Below are 15,402 nucleotides of genomic sequence, written 5' to 3'. Positions count from 1 at the left end.
AGCAGCTCGTCCTTGGGTCTGAGCACAGCTGGCAGCGAATCCCTCGGGAATGGCGAGGGCACAGCTGCCAGCAGCACCTCTTCCAGCGGGGTGGGCACCCTGGGCACCCTGGGACACACTGGAACTCTGAGACACCCCTGGGACACCTCCGGGACACCCCCAGACACCCTGAGACAGCCCCAGAACACCCCCAGGACACCCCGGGACACTCCAGGACACCCTGGGATACCCTGGGACACCCCTGGGGCACCTCTGGGACACCCTCAGACACCCCAGGAACACCCCCAGGATATCCCTGGGACACTTGTGGGACACCCTGCAACACCCTGGGACACCCCTGGGACATCCTGGGACACTGAGACACCCCCAGAACACATCCAGGACACCCTGGGACACCCCCAAACACCCTGGGATACCCCAGGGACACCCCCAGGACATCCCTGGGACACACTGGGATACCGTGGAACACTGAGACACCCCTGGGGCACCTCTGGGACACCCCCAGACACCCTGAGACACCCCAGGGACACCCCTGGGACACCCTGGGACACCCCCAGACACCCTGAGACACCCCAGGGACACCTCTGGGACACCCTGGGACACCCCCAGACACCCTGAGACACCCCAGGGACACCCCTGGGACACCCTGGGAACACCCCCAGGACACACTGGGATGACCCTGGGACATCCTGGGACACTGAGACACCCCCAGGACACCTCCAGGACACCCCTGGGACACCCCCAAACACCGTGGGACACCCCTGGAACACCTCTGGGATACCCTTGGACACCCCGGGACACCCCGGGACACCCTGGGACACCTGTGGGACACCTGTGGGACACCCTGCTACACCCTGGGACACCCTGGGACACACTGGGACACCTGTGGGACACCTGTGGGACACCCTGCTACACCCTGGGACACCCTGGGACACCCTGGGACACACTGGGACACCTGTGGGACACCTGTGGGACACCCTGCTACACCCTGGGACATCCTGGGACACTGAGACTCCCCCAGGACACCCCTGGGACACCTCCAGGACACCCCTGGGACACCTCCAGGACACCCGGAGACACCCCAAACACCCTGGGACACCCTGGGACACCCCCAGGACACCCCTGGTACACCTGTGGGACACCCTGCTACACCCTGGGACATTCTGGGACACTGAGACTCCCCCAGGACACATCCAGGACACTCTGGGACACCCCCAAACACCCCAGAACACCCTGGGACACCTGTGAAACACCTCTGGGATACCTCGGGACACCTCTGGGTTACCTTGGGACACCCCAGGACACCCCTGGGACACCTTGGGACACCCCAGGACACCCCCGGGGCACCCCTGGGACACCTCTGGGATACCTTGGGACACCCCAGGACATCCCAGGACACCCCTGGAACACCTCTGGGATACCTTGGGACACCCCAGGACACCCCGGGGACACCCCTGGAACACCTCTGGGATACCCTTGAACACCGTGGGACACCCCAGGACACCCTGGGACACCCCCAGGACACCCCAGGACACCCCAGGACACCCCGGGCCCCCAGGGCTGCCTCTCTTTTAACCCGTGTCACCCCGGCCGCGGTGGCCGTGCCACACCCGGCTGTGTCGCAATAAAAGTGTCAAACCCCCGCTGTGCTCCCAGCTCCGTGCGCCATCCCAGCGGGAATGCTGGGATTCAAAGGGCTCCGCCAGGACAAGCTTATTATGGGCTGGTTTTCCAGGGAGAAGCTGCTGGGGATGGGGATTTTCCTGGGAGTGATTTCCCCTGGATGTGGGGAGGGGGATTTCCCAACAGGAATTATGAATTTTGTGTGTTTGTGTATAATTATACATAAGTAACTGCAAAATCTGTATATGCTAGCATATAACAATATGTATAATTATAGGCATAATATATATAATTATCATCTAGTACGTATAATAAAATATATAAGCCAATTGATATATTTTAAAATATGTAATTAGATATTATTATATATAATATACACCTCATGAAGCACAATCTATATTTTACAGATACATTTAACACACAGAGTACACCGTGTGCATGCTAATAAATATATATAAAATATAAATCATAAAACACAATATACACACTATAGGTGCATTGGCATGTACATGCTTTATTCATGTGTATATATGTGTATATATGTTATATTTTATATATAATTGTTTTATTTTTTTAGATATATGTGTATATCATTCATATATATATGGGGGGTTGGGTTTTTTTTGTTTTTTGGGGTTTTTTTACATATATATGTATATAATTCACATATATACATACATATATATATGGGGGTTGGGGGTTTTTTGGTTTTTTAATATTTTTTTACATATATATGTACATAATTCACATATATATACATATATGGAGGGTTGGGGTTTTTTTGGTTTTTTTAACATATATATGTATATAATTCACATATATATACATATATATATGGGGGTTGGGGGTTTTTTGGGTTTTTTTTACATATATATGTGTATAATTCACATATATATACATATATAAATATACATATATATATATACATATATATATGGGGGTTTGGGGTTTATTGGGTTTTTTTGGGTTTTTTGGGTTTTTTTACATATATATGTGTATCATTCACATATATATACATATATAAATATACATATATATAAATATACATACATATATATATACATATATATATACATATATATATACACATATATATATGGGGGTTTTTTGGAGGTTTTTTTTTGTTTTAGGGTTTTTTTTTACATATATATGTGCATAATTCACATATATATACATATATAAATATACATATATATATATATATACATACATATATATATATGGGGGTTGGGGTTTTTTTGTTGTTTTTTTTTTTGTGTGTGTGTGGGTTTTTTAAATTTTTTTTTAAATATTTATATGTGTTTTCCCCCAAATTCCAGGAAAACCTGGGAGGGGCTCCTGACCTTTCTCCCCTGAGCTCCTCACCCACCACCATGGAGCCAGCAAACTCCGCTGGTTCCCTCGCTCCCAGTGCCCCCCAGTGCCCCCCAGTGCCCCCAGTGTCCCCGCGTGGCCGTGCCCCGGGGACAGCGCTGTCCAGGTGAGCTTCCAGCAGGTTTTTCTTTTATTTCCACGCAGTGACACTCACTACAGCCGCTACCTACGGGAGGGAACGCACGCACACGGGCACGGGGAGAAAGAATAAATTAAAACAAATCCTCATTTAAAAAAAAAAAAAAAAAAACCAAACCCAAACGATGAAACCAACGGAGAAAATCAGGGGTGGGAGAAAGGAAACGGTGGGAAACGAGAATAAAAAGGCAAAGGGAGAAGGGCTCGGAGCACGGAGCGTGTGGCAGGACCGGACGGAGCCGGCGCCGGGCGGGTGCGCGCTCCGGGGCCGCCCTGGCAGCCTCCTCTCCCCGCTGGGCTCGGCCGGAGCTCCCCGAAAGCCCCTCCGAGGGTGGCCCCGGGCGCGGGGGGGACGGGGTCGGGCTGTGTCCCTACAGTCCGCGGGGTGCCGCCGCCGCTGTCCCCGCTGGCCGCGCCGGGCTCCTGTGCATGGTGGCCGCGCCAGCAGCGTGTCCCTGCCTTAGTCGTTGGAGGTGACGTCGATGTCTTCTCCGCTCGACTGCTTGGTGGCCAGGCGCCATCGGTTGATGTGGTGCGAGCCCTTCTTCTTCTGGTCCGAGTCGGGGCCCTCCTCCTCCAGCTTCTGCCGTTTGTATTTCGTCCGCCTGTTCTGGAACCACACCTTCACCTGCGGCACAGCGCACAGCGCCTCGTGGGCTCCGGGCACGGCCGGCCTGCCGCGGGAGGCTCGGCTTCCCCGCGGGCTCGGCTTCCCTCCAGAGCGGCCACACTGGCCGGGGCCTGGCCCTGGCCCTGTCCTTGTTCCTGGCCCTGGCCCTGTCCTTGTTCCTGGCCCTGGCCCTGATCCTGACCCTGTCCCTGTCCCTGTCCCTGTCCCTGTTCCTATCCCTATCCCCATTCCTGGCCCTGCTCCTTTTCCTCTCCCTAGCCGCAACCCCATCCCTGTTCCTGTCCCTGACTCCATCCCCATCCCTATCCCTCTCCCTGTCCCTATCCTTATCCCTCTCCCTGTCCCTGTCCCCATCTCTGTCCCTATCCTTGCCCCTGTTCCTATCCCTGTCCCTGTCCCTACACCTGTCCCCATCCCTGTCCCTGTCCCTGTCCCCATCCCTGTCCCCATCCCTGTCCCTGTCCCTCTCCCTGTCCCTGTGTCGTTCCTTTTCCTATCCCTATCCCCAACCCCATCCCTGTTCCTGTCCCTGACTCTATCCCCATCCCTCTCCCTGTCCCCATCCCTGTCCCTGTCCCCATCCCTGTCCCTGTGTCGTTCCTTTTCCTATCCCTATCCCCAACCCCATCCCTGTTCCTGTCCCCAACTCCATCCCTGTCCCTGTCCCTCTCCCTGTCCCCATCCCTGTCCATATCCCCATCCCTGCCCCAGTCCCGTCCCTGTCCCTGTCCTTATCCCTGTCCCTGTTCCCATCCCCGCCCCTGCCCCTGTTCCTTTTCCTATCCCTATCCCTGTCCCCATCCCTGTCCTCACCCCTGTCCTGTCCCTGTCCCCATCCCTGTCCCCATCCCTGTCCCTCCAGGAGCGCTCCCACAGCCACCCCTCCCTGCCTCAGTTTCCCACAGCAAGGTGGGCCACGGGGCACAGATGTGGCTGCTGCCACCTCGCAGCCCTGGAGAAACACGGGGTGAAGGACACTGGTGACACCTCAGGCAGGGGACAGCAGCAGGGTGACACTCCTCACAGCGCCCAGAGCCATCAGCCCGGGCTGGGCTGGGCTGGGTGGGCACAGAACGGGGAGCAGCCACAGCCAGCCCTGTCCCGGCTGCCAGCGGTGCCAGGGTGCCACAGGCATGGTGGCCGTGGCTGCAGTGACACTGGGACACTGCCAGGGTGCCACAGGCATGGTGGCCGTGGCTGCAGTGACACCGGGACACTGCCAGGGTGCCACAGGCACAGCGGCCATGGCTGCAGTGACACTGGGACACTGCCAGGGTGCCACAGGCATGGTGGCCGTGGCTGCAGTGACACTGGGACACAGGCAGGGATGCAGGATGGCACAGGGATGCAGGGATGCAGGATGGCACAGGCAGGGATGCAGGGTGGCACAGGCAGGGATGCAGGAGGGGGGATGCCAGCAAGGAGGGATGCTGGTGGCAGCAGTGAGGGATGCAGGACGCTGCAGGAAGCAGAGTGGATGGGGTAAGGGGTGTGGGATGCTGCAGGCAGGGATGGGATGCAGGATGTGGCAGTTGGGATGCTGCAGGATGCCCCAGGCAGGGTGAGGATGCCCCGGGGGGCTGCGGACGCTGCCTGGCTCCCAGGCCCGCAGCACTCGGCGCCGCTGCTCAGCCGCCGCTGCCAGCCCAGCCCAGCCCAGCCCGGCCCAGCCCGGCCCCCAGCCCAGCCCAGCCCGGCCCGGCCCAGCCCAGCCCAGCCCGGCCCAGCCCAGCCCAGCCCAGCCCAGCCCAGCCCAGCCCAGCCCAGCCCAGCCCAGCCCAGCCCAGCCCGGCCCGGCCCGGCCCAGCCCAGCCCAGCCCAGGCTGAGCCTTCTCCCGCAGCTGTTCCGGTCCTGCAGCCGCTGGCGCCGCTCAGCTGATCCCGGCACCATCGGCGCTTTTCCTTCAGCACCGGCCACAGGCACCGCCTGCTCCCCGATCCAGAGCCCTCCCGGGGTGGCACAGGCCAGCATTCCCAGTGCTGGGGCCGGCATTCCCATCCCGGGTCAGCATTCCCAGTTCTGGGGCCGGCATTCCCATCCCGGGTCAGCATTCCCAGTGCTGGGGCCGGCATTCCCATCCCAGGTCAGCATTCCCAGTGCTGGGGCCGGCATTCCCATCCCAGGTCAGCATTCCCAGTGCTGGGGCCGGCATTCCCATCCCGGGTCAGCATTCCCATACCAAATCCGCATCCCATCTGGGACTGGAATTCCTATTCAGGGTCAACATTCCCAGTTCGGGGGCCAGCATTCCCATCCTGGGTCACCATTCCCATCCCGGATCACCATTCCCATCCCAGCCTGGCATTCCCATCCCGGGTCAGCATTACCATCCCAGCCCAGCATTCCCAGCCCAGCCCGGCATTCCCATCCCAGGTCACCATTCCCATCCCGGGTCACCATTCCCATCCCGGGTCACCATTCCCAGCCCAGCCCGGCATTCCCTGGAGCCACACCAGCCCAGCCGCCCCTGATTTCGGCTGTCCCGGCTCAGGACCGGCTCCTCCCGGGACACAGCCCGCTGCCTCTCCCCCCTCTGGGGCATTCCCGGAACAATGCCGGGCTGGCGCTTTCATTCCGCGCCGCAGAGCGCTCTGCAAACTTTAATTAAACCTCTGGGAGCCGGGAAGGCGCCTTGTCCCTAAATTGTGGAATGGGAACCAAGGCATGAAGCAATTAAATCTGCCTGAGCGCGGCTCTGCCCTGCCCAGCCCGGCCCGGCCCAGCCCGGCCCGGCCCGGCCCGGCCCGGCTCGGCTCGGTTCTCCCGGCTGGAGCGGGGATGCTCCCGGGCCGGAGGATCCCGTGCCCATCCCTCGCTCCAAAGGCCGCAGCCAGGAGGGAAAAGCGCCCGAGGCTCCCCGTGGGCAGGGGGATGCGCTGTCCCCTCACTCCCGGAGGAATCGGTTCAAAGCCCCGAGCCCGGGGTTTTGTCCCTTCCCAAATTAACCCTTCTCGTGCCGGCTGTCTGTGCGTGCCCAGGTCCCGGCCTGGCTCTGTCCCCGGGGTCGCCTCCCGCCCCCAGCTCCTGCTGCAGGACAGGGAGGGTCCGGGGGGCTCCTGCATCCCTGTCCTGCCCCCAACCCGGCTCCCAGCCGTGTGTCCCTGCACGTTCCCAGCTGTGCCGTGCCCCGAGGGCCACCTCGGCCCCCGGGACATCGCGCTGTGCCCGGGAATGCCGCTGGCCCCAAGGTGACATTGCCACCACCGCTAGGGGACAGTTAAAATCCGGTGGAGCTTCCCCAGGCGGTGACACAAAGGGTGAGGACACTGGGGTGGGCCTGGATGGGGACAGGGGGGACCAGCCCCGCTGTCACAGGGTGACACGGCCTGTGCCAGGTTGTCACCCAAAGTGCCACCACCCCCAGTGCCAGCGCTGCACCTCCGCCTGTTCCTGTGGGGACTTTCCTCCTAAAACCCCCCCAAACCTCTCTGGTTTGTTTTTGGGGACAGTTCTCAGGACAGGGGACAGCTGCCAGCCCCGGGCCTCGCACGGGGCCTCTCTGCAGCTCTATCTGGGCATCTTTCTCCTCCTGTGATTCCCAGGCATCCGCTCCGTTAATTATTAATTATTAATTACAGCCAGCACCGAGCCCCTGGCCGGGGCTGCTCCGTCCCTGCAGGCACAGATCCAGGAGGGGACAGCAGGATATGCAGGGACTCCACAATCACCCCAAAACTGTGAGGGGACACTGGGATATCCAGGGATTCCATCATCACCCCAAAACTGTGAGGGGACACTGGGATATCCAGGGATTCCATCATCACCCCAAAACTGTGAGGGGACACTGGGATATCCAGGGATTCCATCATCACCCCAAAACTGTGAGGGGACACTGGGACACACAGTGACTCCACAACAATCCCAAAACTGTGAGGGGACACTGGGACACACGGTGACTCCACAACCAGCCCAAAGCTGTGAGGGGACACTGGGACACACGGTGACTCCATAACCACCCCAAAGCTGTGAGGGGACACACGGTGACTCCACAACCAGCCCAAACTCCCCTCTGCAGGAGCCAGGGAGAGGCCTCTGCTTGGGGAATGCAGATTTGAGAGCCCAGGTGGGGTTTGCCCGACAAGCTGCCGGGGGTGGAGGGGCTCTGCTGGGAATTCTGGGCTCCATGGTGCCAGAGGGATCCAGGGAAAGGCCTTCCCAGCCCAGGCTGCTCCCATGGGAGGGGAAGTGACTGGAAGGTGCCACCAGCGCTGGGCACAGCAAAGCGCTGCCCAAGCTGACGGGACACAACACGGTGTCCCCAGCTTGTCACATTCCCAGCACACATCCCAGCCTGGCACACAGTCCTGGGGCACCTCAGGGCATGGGGACCCTGCTGATCCCAGAGCACCCACACTGTCTGGGATCCCTGCTGATCCTAAAGCACCCACAGAGCCTGGGATCCTTGCTGATCCCAGTGCCCCCACAGCACCCAGGAACCCCGCTGATCCCAGTGCCAGCACAGTGCCCACGATCCCTGCTGATCCCAGAGCACTCCCAGGGCCGGGGATCCCTGCTGATCCCAGTGCCACCACAGTCCTCAGGATTCCTGCTGATCCCAGAGCACCACAGTGCCCACGATCCCTGCTGATCCCAGAGCACCACAGTGCCCACGATCCCTGCTGATCCCAGAGCACCACAGTGCCCCCGATCCCTGCTGATCCCAGAGCACCACAGTGCCCACGATCCCTGCTGATCCCACAGTGCCCCCGATCCCTGCTGATCCCAGAGCACCCCCAGGGCCCGGGATCCCTGCTGATCCTGGTGATATCACAGTGCCTAGGATCGCTACTGATCCCAAGGTACCCACAGTGCCCAGGATCTCTGCTGATCCCAGAGCACTCCCAGGGCCGGGGATCCCTGCTGATCCCAGAGCACCACAGTGCCTGGAATCCCTACTGATCCCACAGCATCCATAGTGACCAGGATCCCTGCTGATCCCAATGCTACCACAGCACCCAGGAACCCCGCTGATCCTACAACATCCACAGTGCCCAGGATCCCTGCTGATCCCAGTGCCCCCACCCCGCCCAGACCCCCCAACACCCAGCTCGATGCCACCTGGGTCACATCCCCGTGTCCCCGTCACACCCAAACCCTCCAGAGGGCTCCCCTCGCTCAGACCATCCCAGATTCCCTTCGGAGCCCTCCCTTCCCCACCCTGATCCCACTTTTGGAGCACCTGCAGCTGCATTTTGTTCCCCGGTCCCTTTGATTTTGCTGTTCTGGGCCTGTTGTTCCAATCTCACCCCGAATTAACGCAGCTCCTCGGTGGGAGAACGGCTGGGAAGGGGTTAAACACCTGCACCATCCCTATCCCATTTCCCAAGGCATTTCCTGATGCTGGGCAGCACCTGAACCCTTCTCACCTTCCCTGGGCTGCTCCAGGTGCTGCTCCCTGGCTGGGGGACCCCGAGCTGGCACAGCCCGGGGGGCACAGCTGCCTTTTCCAGTGGAAAAGCCGCTGGGAAATAGGGCCAGGCACAGCCATGAGCTGCAACCCCTCTGGGAATTGTTAAATCCATGAAAAAATGATAAAACTCCCAAATTATGGGTTTGGGTGTGAGGCCCCAGGTGAAAACACACCTGTGTCACACCGGGATGGGTGTCCTGGATAAAGCGGGCTGGTTTTCCATGGAAATTTGATTCCATGCAGGATTTATCACCGAATATTTAATTAATAATAATAATAGTAATAATATCGTGGGTTTGGCACAGCCACCAGCCCCTGGCTGTCCCACTCCTCCAATCCCAATACCTGGGTGTCTCCCATCCCTCAACACACCGGGATTATTTCCCTCCAGGTAATTAAAACAGATTTTTTAAAAATTATTTTTCCAAAGCCACAAAACAGAAGGGAAAACCGTTTCCCTGCAGCCTGAAGCCCCCGCTGGCGGGTGCCGTTCCCGGATGGATCCGTGGGGAAGGACGGAGCCTTTCCCGGCCCTGCCGCTGCCTCCCGTGCTCCCCGCGCTCGCTCCCCGCCAGCAGCAGCAGCAGCTTCCCAAAATCATGGAAAAAAACTAGGCTGCAGCACAGAAGAAATGAAAATTGAAACTATCTCCGTGGCCTCTCTGCACTCTGCGATCTCGCTGGGGTTTGGGCTGGATGCCGCTGCTGCGCTTCCCCAGTAAATGGCATTGCTGCAGCTAGGCTCCAGGCCGTGCTGGGAAAGGCCAGGGAATGGCTAAGCTCCCCCTGGGGCATCCCACAGCTGCCCTTTCCACCCCGACAAGTTCCTGGCTGTTCTTTGACCTTTGGGTTTTGTCCTTTTTTCCCGTTTTTCTCCGTTCCAGCCCGGAAGGTGACGGCAGCAGCGGGAAGGGAGCCGAGCCGGTGTCGGCGCTGAGCCCCGCGAGCCGCGGGCTGCGGGTCGGGGCAGCAGCACCCTCGGGATCCAAACACCCGGGAATTTTGGGGGCTCAGCCCCGGCTTCCCGACACCCACAGCTGCTCCTTGCCGCTGTCCCCGTGCCGGTGACATTTTCCTCCCAGGAACTTCCCGCTCCCAGGGACGCGTCTGGAGGTTTTGTTTGGCAGAGCCTGGGCAAGGATGAGCCAGGCGGGTACTGGGAACACCCACGGCTCCAGCTTTATTTCCCAACTAAATTTAAGCTTAAAAATTTCAATTAATTCAGCACATAGGCCCAACCACCTCACCAGAATTCGGGGAAAACTTTCTCCCTCCCTTCATCTGCTGAATATCCCGGGAAATGAAACTCCTTCTCCTGGAGCATTTGGGAACAGCCGCTCACCAGGACACTGGGCTCGGCCACACAGATGCTCAGCCCAAACTCCCTCATTTTCCCCCAGCTCTGTCCACTTTTCCTTTCATCCTCGTGCTTCTCCTGGCTCTTCTTACATCTAAATTCCTCTGAAATGTCTGTTCTGATCCCAGAAAGTCTCCCCCAAAACCAGCGCCTTTCGGCAGCACTGTCTCCATACCCATCCTGAATTCCGGGTGTTGGTGCACAGACCCGGAGCTGCTCGGCTCAGCCAAGGTTTTCCAGCTTTCCAGGGAAAGCTGCTCCTTCCCTGACAGGATTTCCAACCCATAAATTGCTCCCAAGGAGAACACCCCAAGCCAGCGAGAAACAACACCGGAAAGGCGCTCGGGAGAGCGGGACGACACCAGAGCCGCATTCCCAGCCCCAAACCCGCCACAGCTCCTGTAACCCCAAAAACTGCCTCACAAAAACCCCAAACCCACCCCGAGGAGCCCCAGAACACCCGCAGGCTCTGGGGGGCCTGGCAAGCCCAGCTGGGGCTTGACACGGGAGCGCTGTGCGGGCCTGGGGCCGCTGCTGGAGCGGGGTGGGACACGGTGGGACACGGTGGGACACGGTGGGACAGGCAGGTGGCAGTACCTGTGTCTCGGAGAGGCTGAGGCTGCTGGCCAGCTGCTTGCGCTCGGCGCCCACCACGTAGTGGTTCTTCTCGAAGGCTCTCTCCAGGCGCAGCAGCTGCGACGGGGAAAAGGCCGTGCGGATGCGCTTGGGCTTGCGGGCGAAGGGGCCGTGCAGCAGGAGGCTCTCCTGGGACACCTCGCTCCCTGCGGGCACACACCGAGCTCAGCGCGGCCCCGGCAGGGCCGTGCTGGGGCGGCTGCCTGGCCCTGTGACACGGCGAGGGCACGAAAGGGGAATTGCGGGGGTTTGGGGAGGCTTCTCCACCCCGAAATTGTGGCGATCGTGCCGCGTTCTGCCTCTTGGATCCGCTCAGCCCCGCGGCGCCAAAGGGATGGCAGGGAGAGGGGAAGGAAGAAAGAAAGAGAGGGAGAAGGGATGGATGGGGAGAGCAGCAGGAGGAGGAAAGGGAAGAGGAAGGGAGGTGGGAGGCAAAGGAAAAAGTGAGACGGAGAGAAAAAGGAATTATAAAATAGGAGGAAGACTGAGAAAGTGGCAGGAAAAAAATAGAGAAGGAAAACTAAGAAGGAAAAAAGTAGAGGGAAGAAAGAAAGAAAGAGGGAAGGGGATAAGGAAAGAGAGGAGAAAAGTGGGAAAGCAATTTTTAAAAAGGGAAAGAAAGAGAAAGGAAAAAAAGAAGGAAAAGAAAGTGAAAGGAAAAAATGAAGGAAAACAAAGTGAAAGGAGAAAGAAAGAGAGAGACAAGAAGTGGGAAAGCAAAAAAAAAGAAGGAAAGAAGCAAAGAATAACGAACGAGAGATGGAAATCTGTAAAGCAAGCGAGCGAAACAAGGCAGAAAGAAACGAAAGCAAGGGAAGAAACACAAAATCAAAGGCGGAGAGAGAAGGCAGGGCAGAGGGACGGCGGGCCGGGCTCGGGGGACCCCGAGCCGCTGCCGGGGCCGGGGCCGAGGGGCCGGGCCGTGCCCCGGGAGCCGCCGGCAGCGGCCGCAATCCCCGGCGGAGCCCCGAGGACAAGCGAGGGCTCGGTGCCGAGCAGATAAAACTAATCCGGGCTGCGGGACCCCCCGGCACCGCGGCGGGACGGAGGGGAAACGGAGAGGCGGAAAAAGAGAAAATAAAAATTAAAGAAACGGGGGAAAAAGAGAAAGAAAAAGCACGGGGGAAAAAGGAAAGAAAAGGACGCAGCTACGGAAAGGAAAAGGAAAAGAAAGAGGATAGGAAGGAACGGAGAGAAAGAAAATAAAGATGAAAGAAACAGAGGCAGAATCAGAAAATTAAGAGGAAGAAAGTAGGAACGAAAGAAAGAAAGAACGAAAGAAGCAAAACAAGAAAGTGAGGAAAAGAAACAGAAGGAAAGAAAGAGAAAAAAGAAATAAAGAGAAGAAAAGGAATCGAGAGAAAATCTACAGGACCAAACAACATCTCCCTGCGCAGCCGAGATCCACCGCACCGAAATCCTTCCCTTCGTTCCCGGGAAGGAGAAAACCAAATTCCCGGCTCGGCTGCGCACGGCGGCGGCGGCGGCGGCGGTCCCGCGCCCCGGAGCTCCGCGATGCTCGGCCGGGACCCTGCGGGGCTGCCACGGCCACGGCCCCGGGGCTGCGGGAGCGCTCCGGCCGCGGCCGTGCAGAGGCACCGGGGCCGGGAGCTCGCAGGCACCGGGAGCTCAGAGACACCGGGAGCTCGGAGGCACCGGCACCGGGAGCTCGGAGGCACCGGGAGCTCGCAGGGATCGGGAGCTCGGAGACACCGGGAGCTCAGAGACACCGGGAGCTCGGAGGCACCGGGGCCGGGAGCTCGCAGGCACCGGGAGCTCGGAGGCACCGGGAGCTCGGAAGCACCGGGAGTTCGGAGGCACCGGGAGCTCGCAGGCACCGGGAGCTCGGAGGCACCGGGACCGGGAGCTCGCAGGCACCGGCCCCGGTACGGAGCGCCCGGGGCCCCGGCCGTGCGAGCGGGCACGGCAGCAACAGGTCCTGCCCTGCAGGCGGGCCCCCCGAGCCCCGGCAAGGAGCCCCGCGGCTCCGCAGCCCCCGGGGCCGCCGGCAGCCCCCGGCCCGCGCCCCCCGCGGGCCCCGCTCACCTTGGAAGCGGTGGCCGAAGAAGCGGTTCCGCAGCACCCAGGGGTAAAAGTTGAGCGGGTCGCGGTGCTGCGGCCCGAAGAAGGGGTGCGGGTGCGGCAGGGCCGAGCCCCCCAGCTGGGGGGGCCCGACGGGCAGCGCCGGGTGCCCCACGGCCTCGGGGAAGACGAGCTCGGCGCTGCCGTACAGGGCCCGGCCGGCGGCTCCCTGGAAGCCGGGGGCGAAGGCGGCGGCGTCGGCGGCGGCGGCGGGGCCGGGGTAGGCGAGGGCGGCGGGGCGCGGGGGGTCCTCGGGGCCCAGGGGGGTGTCCTTGCCCACCAGGGACTCGATGGTGAAGCAGCGCTTCGCAGACGGCTGGAACATGGTGTGAGCCGGGAGCGGGGGGGGGCCGGAGCGGGGCCGGTCCTGCGGGTGCGCGCGTGTGTGCGGTGTGTGTGTGTGTGCGTGTGCAAGAAACCTCCCCCTGGGCACGGCACACACACACACACACACACGCGCGGACCCGCGGCCCGCACCCCTCCCGCCTCCGCCCCCGCCCCGCCGCCCACCCGCGGGCGCCCACGCGGCCCCGAGCCCCGGCGGCCGCTCCGAGGCGGGCGGTACCTGCGGGCCGCGGGGGCGGCCTCACCTGAGCCCCGCCGGCAGCCGGCGAGGGAGGGAGGGGAGGCCGGCGGAGGCAGGGCCGGGATGGGGAGGGCAGCGGGAGGCAGGGCTGGGGTGGGGGAGCAGGGATTGTGGGGATGGGATGGGAGAGAAGGGCCGGGATGGGATGGGATGGGAGAGCAGGGATTGTGGGGATGGGATGGGAGAGCAGGGATTGTAGGACTGGGATGGGAGAGCAGGGCCGGGATGGGAAAGCAGGGATTGTAGGAATGGGATGGGGGAGCAGGGCCGGGATGGGGAGGGCAGGACTGGGATGGGAGAGCAGGGAATGTAGGAATGGGATGGGGGAGCAGGGCCGGGATGGGAGAGCAGGGACGGGATAAGGGAGAGCAGGACTGGGATGAGAAGGGCAGGGATTGTAGGGATGGGATGGGAGAGCAGGGATTGTAGGGATGGGATGGGAGAGCAGGGCCGGGATGGGAGAGCAGGGGAAAGTAGGGATGGGGTAGGATGGGGAGGGATGGGATGGAGAGGGATGGGAGAGCAGATCAAGGCAAGGATGGGTCGGGATAGGATGGGAAGGCAGGGATGGACAGGACGGGCAGTGCGAGGAAGAGGAGGCAAGAGGAGGCGGAGGGGGGTAAGGACAGGCAGGGGAGGCACGAGGAGGCCGGGGGAGGCCGGGGGAGGCACGGGAGGCACGGACAGCCAGGAGAGGCCGGGGAGGACAAGGAGAGGCAGGGGAGGACAGGGGGAGATGGGGCAGGAAGGGGAGGCAGAGGAGGCAAAAGGACGCAGAGAGCGCCCGAAAAACTGGACTGGAGCCGCTCCCGCGGGCGCGCCGCGAAGTTGTGGCAGAGGGGCTCCGGCTGCGGGGCGGGGGGAGGTGTTCCCTCCGTATTTAAAAAAAATAAATTAAAAAAAAATCTTTTTAAAGTCCTCATTTTTTTTCTTCTTCTTTTGGTTTTCTTTTTTTTTTTTTTTTTTTTCTATTTTTTTTTTCCCAGTTTAAATGAATAAACCAGCCCTGCCCGCAGCGGGAGCGGAGCCGCGGCCCGCGGGGGGAGCGCAGGTGAAGCCTCCCCCACCGCTCCCGCCCCCCGCGCAAGCTCCGTTCCCCTCCGCGCGTCCCCTTCCAAAGGCAGGACCTTCCCCCGGCCGAAACCTCTTCCCACCGCTCCGATCCTGCGCCGGGAATGGAAAAAAGATAAATTTACAAAGCCAAAGCTGCCAAGAAGTGGCGATTTCGGCCGTTTTGGCCCGGCGCGGGGGATGCGCGGGCGCGCAGCCCCTGCGCGGGCCGGTCCCGAGTTCACTCCGCAGTTTGGCTCTGCTCGGAGTTCTGTTGGCCCCGGGGGCGGGGGCCAGCCCTCCCCTCCCGCACAAAGGGGGTTGAAAGTCTATTTTCCACTTGGCTGGATCGAAATACTCCGCGCGGGATCCTTCCCCCCGCGGAGAGCAGAGCGCTGCTGCGCGCCCGCGGGCTCTGCGCGGACCCGCTCCCGCAAGAGGCTGCGGGAACAAGGATGGGGGCAGGAAAGGCAAAATCGCACGAAATCCCAGAGAAGTGAAAGCCTAAAATCGGA

At 60.5% G+C, this 15,402-nt stretch overlaps 1 protein-coding gene and 1 long non-coding RNA gene across 2 annotated transcripts; both read right to left on the bottom strand.

The window, feature by feature from the left end:
• Nucleotides 1-361: 361 nt before the first annotated feature.
• LOC135299770 (uncharacterized) lies at nt 362-925 on the bottom strand. The gene is made up of 3 exons (XR_010361668.1): nt 906-925; nt 635-832; nt 362-488 (listed from the first exon to the last, which is right to left on the bottom strand). It is a non-coding gene; the product is annotated as an uncharacterized LOC135299770 (long non-coding RNA).
• Nucleotides 926-3,109: 2,184 nt separating this feature from the next.
• Nucleotides 3,110-13,810, bottom strand: EMX1 (empty spiracles homeobox 1). Its single transcript, XM_064419175.1, has 3 exons — nt 13,216-13,810; nt 11,131-11,315; nt 3,110-3,763 (listed from the first exon to the last, which is right to left on the bottom strand). Exons 1-3 carry the CDS (start codon nt 13,574-13,576, stop codon nt 3,596-3,598), a joined length of 714 nt encoding a protein of 237 aa, XP_064275245.1. The 5' UTR covers nt 13,577-13,810; the 3' UTR covers nt 3,110-3,595.
• Nucleotides 13,811-15,402: the final 1,592 nt, after the last annotated feature.

This window comes from Passer domesticus, chromosome 4 (genome assembly GCF_036417665.1).
Source record: "Passer domesticus isolate bPasDom1 chromosome 4, bPasDom1.hap1, whole genome shotgun sequence".
Lineage (NCBI taxonomy): Eukaryota > Metazoa > Chordata > Aves > Passeriformes > Passeridae > Passer > Passer domesticus.
The sequence above is the reverse complement of the archived record's forward strand: the minus strand, read 5'-3'. Positions and strand labels throughout refer to the sequence as shown.